The 10680-nt window shown below is 43.4% G+C and overlaps 1 protein-coding gene across 1 annotated transcript; it reads left to right on the top strand.

Annotated features, from left to right (window-relative positions):
* Positions 1-4455: 4455 nt before the first annotated feature.
* LOC125528991 (probable serine/threonine-protein kinase PBL1) lies at positions 4456-8653 on the top strand. The gene is made up of 5 exons (XM_048693404.1): positions 4456-4666; positions 5659-6312; positions 7110-7367; positions 7474-7593; positions 7751-8653. The coding sequence occupies exons 2-5, from the start codon at positions 5680-5682 to the stop codon at positions 8375-8377; spliced, it is 1638 nt and encodes a 545-aa protein (XP_048549361.1). The 5' UTR covers positions 4456-4666; positions 5659-5679; the 3' UTR covers positions 8378-8653.
* The last annotated feature ends 2027 nt before the right edge of the window (positions 8654-10680 follow it).

Below are 10680 nucleotides of genomic sequence, written 5' to 3'. Positions count from 1 at the left end.
AGAAGAGCTTCGTTTGTCACCAGGGATTAGGTTATTTTGTCCAGTCCAGTTTTAAAGAATTTGTTCGGTCCAACAATGAGGCAGAGCTAGCCGACACGAGGCACGACAGCTTCGGCGAGAGAGATGCCGATCCTTTTCACGGATGGCAAAGCTATCTTCTCTCTCCGTCCCGTCGTCAAGGGTTTCAAGGATTCAAAGCCATGAAAATGACCCAAAACCGGCATTTAAAGTTAAAATAAAATACGGAAAGCAGAAGAGATCAACATGTGTTCCTCTGAAGATTTTTTTTCTTTTTGAAAAGGCTTCGGCTGATTTCTTCCGTCCGGTAGTCCCTTTGAAGGGAGGAGTGGCGAATAAGCAATGACTACTCGTCAGACGTTCAAAGCCATCCCCGGCTGCAAATTTCGCGTTCTTTTTCCATCCCCTTGAAAGCAAAAGAGAGGAAAACAAAGAACGGGCGAAGGAGAACTGCATGTATATCCTTGTCGAGTTCAGCAATTGCAACACCCTCGCTTAAGGCATCAATCGTCTCCCCTAGGTCGTTTTCCTCTGTTCTCGGTCACTAGGATTTCTATATGTGCCGAATATATTGCTTCACTGCTACTAGTATGATTTTTTGTTTATAATGAGTACCAAGACTTGTGTTTTTTTTTTGAAATTCACCAAGACTCTTGTTAAGAAAGGTGTCTACGCAGCGCTTCTGCTGATCTACTCTACGGTGAAAAGGACTAAATATTGACGTATTGATGTTGTGTGGAACCATTTTTGCGATTCTCTTGTACTAGTCGTCAATATCACTTGTAAAATTCTCTTGTAGTAGTCGTATTAGAAGCGGAGAAGGTAACTTTGCCATGGGTTTTGTAAACATACTCCAGGGTTAAAAATCGTGGAAAACCTACACATAGTAGTCGAGCTTATTGCAGGTACTACCTCCGTAACTAAATATAAGATGTTTTTTATAGTTCAATTTGAACTGTAAAAATGAATTATATTTAGTTACGGAGGTAGTAGCATTTTGCAACCAAAGAATCAGCTGTAAAAAATTTCTGTGATTCTCTCATAGTCGTATTAGAATCAGTTCTTTCAACTTTACAGCTTACAAAACCATCCAGTTTTATAATACAACTACAAATATAACATACATCCCATTTGTACAAGAGAGAATTGCAGGTACTCCCACAGTAAAGAAATATAAAAGCCTTTAAATCACTAAAGTAGAAATCTGAACGCTATTATATTTCTTTAACAGAGGGAGTACTAATCATCCAGTCTAGGGATAACTTGGAAATCTTGCTAAACTAGATTCTTGGGCCTGGATGTGTAACGTGTGAGCTGAATAACAGTAAGAAAAATATATTTATAAAAGCAATAGCTACGACCAAAGCAATGGGGCCAACAATATGCCCATGTTGTGGTTGGGCTAAAGTTTTATGGTTTATTGAAGTGGGCTATCTACAATGAGGACCATGTTAAAATTGCTCATCTACAATAACTAGATGATACTCTTCACGTCGTTGTGGGAATCAATTGTATTTCAATGAGATTTGATTGTGTAGAATATAAATACTTAGATTAATAACACATGGACCAAAATGAAAAATACATACAACTTATTATATTGGTTATGTAGAGTTGAAAAATAATTATTGAATACAAGTAGAATACTACTTCCTCCGTCACGGTTTAGAAGGCGCGCTTGGAAATTCTCTGTGACCTAGGTGGTTATCTATTGGTTGTCAGATGAGCTAAAAAATAGCATTCACACTACGCATGCATATAGAAATTGTATATCGGAGTACTAATTAGCTACTAGAAATAAATGCAATGCGCCCTAAACATTGTCTATTGTGAAAACCCACGCAAATTTAATTGTGCCTTCTAAACTGTGACGGAGGGAGTAGAATGAAAAATGTTTTCTCATGCATGGTGGCAAGTGGTGGTGGGTCTTTTTTCATGCCTGGTTGTATATTGAGCTGAGCTTTATCCCATCCATAATTGTATGTTGATATGATATGCTTGCATGTTAAGATAAATAAGTTAGTGGAGATGACTCTCTTAAATATATAGGATAACATGAACATATTTTTTTCACGTGTATGAATAGAAAAAGCATCATTTCCACGTGAGTTTAGTTCAAAAACATGCCATGATATCTCTTTTTTAGTAGAAATTTTCATAAAGGCTGCGACAATTCATTCCATTTTTGCGGTCTTCAGCCTGAAAACCTTTTCGATTCTATTTATCTTTTTACTATAAATAGTTTGTTTCCACTCCATGAATTTTCTTATTCTCGTTTCTATTTACGTCGGGTATCCGGCATGAAATCACGTTCCATTTCTACTATAACATTTTCTCCATTCACGAAATTTTTGTTTCCATTTTTGTCTCCGCCAGGTGTTCAACATGAAAAACGGTTCCGTTTCCACTAGAACATTCTGTTCATTTGCAAATTTTTCGTTTCCATTTCTGTTTTCGTAGGGTGTTTAACATGAAAACACGTTTCGTTTCCACTAGAGCGTTTTATCCATTCGCGAAGGTTCGTTTTTGTTTCTGTAACCGTTGGATCTTCAGTATGAAAACATGTTTCATTTTCATTGGAACATTTTTACAGTTCACGAATTTTTTGTTTCCGTTTAGGTTTTCATGGAGTGTTCAGCATAAAAACATGTTATGTTTTTACTTGAACATCTTTTCCATTCACGACATTTTCGTTTCCATTTCTATTTCCTCCTGATGTTGTTCAACATTAAAACATGCGCCGTTCCCACTTGGGCACTTTATCCATTCACGAATTTCTCATTTTCGTTTCTATTTTCGCCGGGTGTTCAGCATGAAAACATGTTCTGTTCCTACTATAGCATTTTACCATTCACGAATTTCTCATTTTCATTTCTGTTTCCACTGGGTGTTTAGCATGAAAACATGTTGCGCTTCCACTATAGCGTTTTATCCATTCACGAATTCCTCGTTTCCGTTCTATTTCCGCCATGTGTTCAGCATGAAAACATGTTCTGTTTGCACTAGAACGTCTTTTCCATTTGCGAAATTTCCGTCTCCATTCTTTCTTTTGCCGGGTTTCCTTCTTCATTCCCGTATCCAAATTTACAATATTTTCTATTTTCCATGAAGCTGATTATGTGCCCTAAGGGGTCTTTTATCTTTCCGCTTATCAGCTCTAGCCCCTCCTACACCCCATCTTAGGAAGATAGTGTAGCTAAAGGGGGAAAATGCGTCAGTAAAAATTTCGGCACACATATTTTTTATGCACCAATAAAATAGTTTACGTTGTTGGTTTACACACGTCTATATATGCAAAAGAAAACAATTTTTTTGAGGCTCCAATTCCCAATACCGGCTACCATGGGACTCGGGATTCAAAACAGCTTTTCTTTCAGTGTTATTTCTTGCGGTGGTTAACCTAGACTTCACGCTTTAACCAGCTCCAAAACTGCGAGTATACCACCGAGGGGTAAAATACAAAATAAGGATCCACCAAGCTACTAGAAAATGCCCAAACATTTCTGTGGCTGCGAATGACGAGGGCGGTTTGGAAAAATGCGGCGGTAACAAGGTGAAATATAAAAATCCGTTTTTCTCGTTTCCGTTTCTGTTTTGAACCGGGTGTTTAGCGTGAAAATGTGTTCCGTTTTCACTATAGCGTTTTATCCATTCACGAATTTCTCGTTTCTGTTTTTTGTTTCCGCCGGGTGTTCAGCATGAAAAGATGTCCCGTTTCCCACTATCGCGTTTTATCCATTCACGAATTTCTCGTTTCCGTTTCTGTTTCCGCTGTGTGTTCAGCATGAAAACATGTTTTTTTCCCACTAGAACGCCTTTTCCATTTGCGAGTTTTTCGTTTCCGTTCCTTCTTTTGCCGGGTTTCGCTCTTCATTCCTGTATCCAAATTTACAGTATTTCTATTTTTCATGAAGCCGACCCCGTGCTCTAAGGAGTCTTTTATCTTTCCGTTCATCAGTCGTAGCGGCTCCTACACCTCATCTTAGGAAGATAGTATAGCTAAAGGGAAGAAGAAAAAATGCGTCAATAAAAATTTCGGCACACATATTTTCTGTACACCAATAAAATAGTTTACATACGTCTATATATGCAAAACAAAACATATTTTCGAGGCTCCAATTCCAAATACCGGCTCCCATGGGATCCGGGATTCAAAACAGCTTTTCCCCCGGTGTTTTCTCTTCCGGTGGTTAACCTAGTTTTCACGTTTTCACCAGCTCCAAAACCGCGAGTATGCCAACGAGGGGTAAAATACAAAACAAGGATCCATCAACTACTAGAAAACGCCCCCAAACATTTCTGCGGCTGCGACTGGAGAGGACGGTTTCGAAAAATGCGGCGGGAACAGGGTGGAATATAAAAATCCGCCTCGCCTCGGAGTTGCTATCGCCACATCTCCGGCTTTGACCAGTGCCCACCCCGCTGCCGCTTCTTCTTACTCCATCCCCTCTCTCACCTCCATTCTTTACTTTTCAACCCCCTCTCCGCAGCTCCTCCTCCTGCTGCTATATCCTCCCTCGCCCCGCCATTCGCTCTCCTCGTCTCGCCCCACCCCCGTCCTCCTCCCCCGACGCCCCAGACGCCAGCCTCCGCCCGAGGAGCGGGCCAGTCTCCTCCCATTTCGCACGCGCCGGAGCGGCTTCCACAGGTGCGATCTTGGTCCATGTCTGTTCTGTTTGCTGTTTGTACGGGCGCTTCTTCAGCCCCTTGTTCGCCGTTCATGTCGCGAGTTCCGGAGCTGCTCGGCCTGGATCTCTCCCCATTTGGGCCGGCACAAAGGCGCCGCTGGCACGTTTGACCGTTTCCTCGCCCGCGCCCCTCGCATTGTAGATTTCGGGGGACGGAGGCTTAGGATTCGTCCTGCATGCTGATTCTTGAGCGTTTTGGTGACCCCCCCTTGGTGATTTTCAGCCTGCCGGCCATGAGCTGCGGCTCATTACGGCCGCGTGCTGGTCAAATGTTCCGGTTAATCCGGGGGCGGCCGGTTCTTGGCAGGGTTTGGTGGGGTCAATTACTTAGTTGAGGAAGGTTTGCTTATTTTAGCTGGTCTCTTGACCCAGTTTGTTATTTGGGCAGATTAGGTGAGGGCTCTGACCATTCAACTCCGTTCCTGCCGAGTTGGTGGCTTGATAGATAGTAGTTGTAGTTGCCGCTGTGGGCATGCGCAATTTCTGCGAAGCTGCATCGGAGACGGAATTAATAATGGACGGTGTTTGGAAATTGAATGTGGCGCCTGTGGACCAATGCGTCGAACCAGCCAGGCCACGTAGTATCTTTGGTCCTAGCTGGTGCCCGGGGGTAGATCAGTTCTTGGGACGGTAGAAGTAATTTCTACTTCTCCGGCAATGATTTTTGGAGGCTTCGGAATTTAGTTGTTCACAAAAGTGAAATATAAACAGATCAGTTCATAGGCGTTGTACTTGATCGGAAAAATCATAGCTGGGTTGGCCGCTCGTGCGAGGCCTTGGTGCCTTTTTGTAGCTTAGGTGTACTGGATTAATCTTTAAGCAACATGGATGTGGTACACCACAGCTTTTTCTTGTGTGTTTTGCCAACTGCTAACCGCTGTAATGCAATGCAGGACCAGTTACTTTTGCTACTACTATATGCTAATTCATCAACCCATTTCAAATTCTGCAGGAGCTTTTCGTCGGTGTGCATATGATGGGCTGCTTCACTGGCCTGAGGTCCAAGAAGAAGAAGAGCCCTCTTGTCGCAAGCAAGAAGCATGGCGATGCAAGGGACACATCCCTGAGGCTCCCGGAGCCGGAAGCTCATGTGCCATCTCTGCAGTCGGCGCCTCCTAGTTTCAGGAACAGGGCAAAGATCTGCCAATCGGCCAATAAAGTCTCTTACAGCAGGGCACGTGTGCTGTCTGCTCCCTCCAGCCTGATCCTGGTTGATCAGGATGGCCTTCCGTATGCCGAATTCGATGATCAGGATGACCCTAGGGGCAAGGGAGGAGCTATTAAGGCGCATCGGTTTTCAAATCCGCTGCCCCTTCCTCTTCCCTCACCAGAAGGCAGTTCTTTGAGGAACTTTGGTAGCTTCAAGGCTATCAATGCAAGTGGGCCACTTGAGGTTTCAGGTCCTCTCCCACTGCCTCCGAAGAGGTCCGATGGGCTTAAGAACTTCTCGTATGATGAGATTTCCACTGCTTGCCAGTGGTTTTCTAGTGATCAGTGTGTCTCAGAAACTCAGACTTTGACGTCATATAAGGCATCGTTCAGGGATGATTTTGTTGAACCAAAGAAGATGGACGCAATAGTTGCCCGATTACTCCCGTCCAACCAGGTACTGTTCTCTATCAAGTTTCATGGTAATACTTTCCCTTCTTATTTTGGATCATGGAGATTTCCCTCACAGTTTTGCTAGTCCGGCCTGTTCGCCAATACACTTTCTGGCACACCTACTATTTTTTTTTCTTTCCATGTGATAACTTGTTGAAATTTGCCTATCCACCATGAATGTATTACGTTTGCAGTATCTGTTCTGTTTACAAAGCTGAACTTAGGCTAGAGTGGCCTGCTGTTTACATCTAGGCATGTGACCTATGCTTATTGATGCAGCTCTGCCCCCTGTAGAAATAGGCTGATTTTAATTTTGCAAATACAACTTAGGACCATAACATCGGTGGGTTAGGTAGCATGCTTTGAAGGAAGGCAATGTGTTTGATCGTCCTTGTTCTCTTCACTATGAGATATTTGTACCCCTTCATGATCAATCTTGGCTTTATCACTTGTGAGCTGTTTGTTCACTAGCAATGTTCTTTTGGGAGGTGGTGTTTCATGCTTTCTCTTGCAAGCGATTTGGTGGAGATTTACTTTCTCCAAGGTAGATGACTTTGCCTAATGATCCTTGGTAATGTCCCGTCCAGCTTTACTGGATGTCGACATTTAAGGAATCTCCAAAAAAAAACTAGTAGTCTGAGATTGTTGGTTAGACCTTCTAGATAACTGGATACCTTTCACCATTTTAGAGAAGTTGCCACCTACATGCCATGGCTACTATGTTTCTTGGATCACCTTGTTGTAATATTGAAAATTTGACTAATGAGGCACTGATGCAATATATTTTTCACCACTCTGCAGAGTTTCAAAGAATTTAAGGCACAAGTAAATACGTTGGCATCACTTCAACATCCCAATTTATGTAAACTCATCGGCTATCATGCAAGAGATGAATCTAATGAAAGGATGTTGGTTTATGAGCGGCTCCATCATGGCAGTTTAGACAGGTTACTCTTTGGAAGACCGGAAGGTCGTTTGATGGACTGGTCTACACGTTTGAAGGTTGCCCTTGGTGCTGCTAAAGGTCTAGCTTTCCTACACGATGAAGGACCCTTTCAGGTAACTTGATCCAAACCCTTTGACATGACCAAGAAGTTACCATGCTCTCTTGCACTTTGTTTGGTAGTTATTTCTTATATATTTTAACATGCATTTCTATTTACAGGCAATGTATGATGACTTCTCAACCTCAAACATCCAAATAGAGAAAGATTTCACGGCAAAGCTGTCGGGATATGGTTGTGTTGGCTTCAATTCTGAGGAGGAAAGATCTAAGGCATCTGTGGTAAGGTTCACACAGCATGTTCCTCCACAGTTTACATTGGTTCTGGCTTGCATGCTTTTAATGCAGTAAAAAAGATGGAAATAATATTAATACATCGCATTATGTTCATTTACTTGTCAACATCCCAATGCTTACGGGAGATGTTATTCTTGGGCAGACTGCTACAAACCTCTCAGAGGAAACCTTGGAAAAAGGGGTACTGACTCCCAAGAGCAACGTATGGAGCTTTGGAGTCGTCTTGCTCGAGCTAATAACAGGAAGGAAGAACCTTGATGTACGTTCCACCAAAGAAGAACGTAATATTGTCAAGTGGGGCAGGCCTTTCCTCACGGACGATAGTCGCCTATCCCTCATCATGGATCCCCGTATAAAAGGACGCTTTCCTCCCAAGGCTGCTAGGACTGTGGCAGACATCATCCTGAAGTGCCTTCATAGGGATCCATCCGAAAGGCCTACGATGAGGGCCGTCGTGGAGTCTCTAGCAAGCGTCCAGGACATAAAGGTCCCCTGCCGGTATCCTCTTCAAGTACCGTCCGCCGCACCGAGGAAAGTGATGCTAAAATCCACGAGTCTCAACGGCATTGTTCCTCAGCATCCTGTCATGACCTTCTCGCCGTCGCCTCCTTCGTGCAACCAGCACCTGGTGTCACCGAGATCATCGACGTCTGCGCTGCTTCCCCCAAGGAACTGCTCTTCCACCATCACCCTGGACTACCCCAGGGTAAGCTCGGTCAAGAAATTGCCCCCCAACATCATGCGGAGACCTGGCGTCGAGGGTTTTTGATTGTCCATATAGTGTCGGATTTTCTTCTCTTTGCCTTGATTTATTTGTTGTTTTGGTTAGCCTAGCGAGTGATCTCAGTGCTATGGGATATACTATGTTGCAAGGACATGTGAAAAAGGGCAGAGTGAAGTGTAGATAGTAGAACCAGCTTGTAGATACTTGTCGTTCTCTGATTGGATGGGGGTCATGGAAGAAGTGTGTGTTGAGTGGGGCTTGTAACCCCACTATGCAATAAACGTGGGTTGGTTGGTCGGTCGGTATTTGCTCGCCGTCAAACATTTCAGCTGTTTCTTTCTTCTCTTGAATGCTAAGTTTTGTTGCTGCTAGTCGTGGAATAATAGCGGTCTACTGAATGTTCTGCTGTCCACACGTTGATATCATGTTGCAGCAGCCGGTTAGAGATGTTGAATTCCTTTCTGTGGAATGTTGATCTCGCCGTTGCAATTGTTGACCTTGACCAGCCTACTTGCTTTTTAATCTGTATAGTGATGATGTGCTTGATTAGGGTGATGTGTTAGCGTTTTGTAGATTGGACTGGTACAGTAATAAAATGCCAAGAAGACGTGATGATGTGTCACAAAAGCCTTGGAATTCCATTTTGTTCATCTTTTTGTTGGCGGTCGGAATGTTTCTGACGTCTGAAACACTAGTGAGCTGTTTTGTTCAACTACAGCTATGTTTCTTCTAGCGTTCCCTTTCTTTCTCTTGTGTTTCCTGTTCGTCGGTCGCCGCCCCTGAGCTCAGCTGGTGGATGATATTAGTCCTTTTGACTGTTTTTGCTACGGATTGGGGCGTGACGACCAGAAGTAGATTGCGATTGAGCAGGAAAAAAATGGGTTAATCCAGAGTACCGGCTGCGGAAAGATGGCTTGAGTTTTCAACCCGAAATCTTGCACAGTTTGATCGGGCTCACCTAAGTGCAACCCTCTCTGTCGTGTTACTTTTTGCGCGGGCTGTAAAGGGCGCGACAGCATGAGAAGGTCCGCACCTACCTAACCAGATCCAGTGTGAGGTAGTAGTTTGATTGATCGGGTAGACCAGACGTGACAGTAGTACTCCCTCTATTCGGAAATACTTGTCCTAATACAACTCCAACATGCAACCTCCTCTTTTTTTTTCGATCAAAGGGGAGCTCCCCCGGCTACACACTTCATAGAAACTTAACCACACAAGCCATACAAAGCATCTGGTCTAACCCACCCAGATTCCAAAAGCTCAAACCAACAACCAAACAGATCCGCTAAAAGACAGTCTTACAGGTTGAGGGAGAACAGACATAATAGTGAAAGTAACGATAAATCTGCCACATTTTTCGTTCAGATCATGAGAGCGAAGACCACATGGATCTCATCTGCTATCTTTGGGTTGTTCTTCAACTCCTCCAGTGTGGCGCGACCCCCGTGTGTCATTCTTTGAATGGTTCTTGCCCAGGAAAGATGACCCAAGGTTTCTTGACATCTCGGTCTGGTTCCAGCTCCAGAGGCGATCTTGGTTTCACCAACAGATGATCTCTGAGTTGTGTCGTCTGCCCCCCCTTAGCTCCTTGTGAGGTTTCACCCATGCCAAACCTGTTTGACAGAGTGAGCTCCTAGCATTTCACAGTCCTCACAGGACAGCAGAAGAGACTACATTCAATTGCATAATTTTCTTGTTACAGAGCCAGCAGGCAGCTAACTCCAAGAAGGAATGAAAACTCCTATAAAAAATTACCTCCACCTCCTTCCAAATTATCCTAGCAACTACACAATCAAAGAAAAGATGATGTACAGATCCTATCTCAGTACAGCGCACACATTCCAGGGGTTTTGGAATTCCTCTTTTCCTCAAGTTTATCACAAGTCATTATTTTATTCTGAGAGAACAACCAAAGAAACTCTCATATTCTAGGTGGGATTTTCAAACTCCACACCACATGAGCGTAAGAGGGTGTTTGTTTCTAGGGACTTAAAAAAGTCCCTATAAGTCCCATCTAAACCAAACATGAGGGACTTATAGGGACTTAAAGTGGGTATTTGGAACTTATGAAATAAGACTCTCAAGGAGGGACTTATAGGGACTTATATTTGTAATATGGTCTTTTAATCCATGTTAAGTCCCAGGAACCAAACAAATAGGGACTTTTTAGGGACTTGAGACTTATAAGTTGGGACTAAAAAAATGCTTAGGACATATGAACCAAACAGGGCCTAAATAGGCCGCACACCTCTAAAATTAATAATGGCATATAGAGATTTTGAAGAGTAAATGCCTTTAGATTCGTACCGCCACATCAGGTTATCCTCCTGCAGAGGCGGAGACAGGGG

This window comes from Triticum urartu, unplaced genomic scaffold, assembly GCF_003073215.2.
Source record: "Triticum urartu cultivar G1812 unplaced genomic scaffold, Tu2.1 TuUngrouped_contig_5268, whole genome shotgun sequence".
Classification (NCBI taxonomy): Eukaryota; Viridiplantae; Streptophyta; class Magnoliopsida; order Poales; family Poaceae; genus Triticum; species Triticum urartu.
The sequence above is the reverse complement of the archived record's forward strand: the minus strand, read 5'-3'. Positions and strand labels throughout refer to the sequence as shown.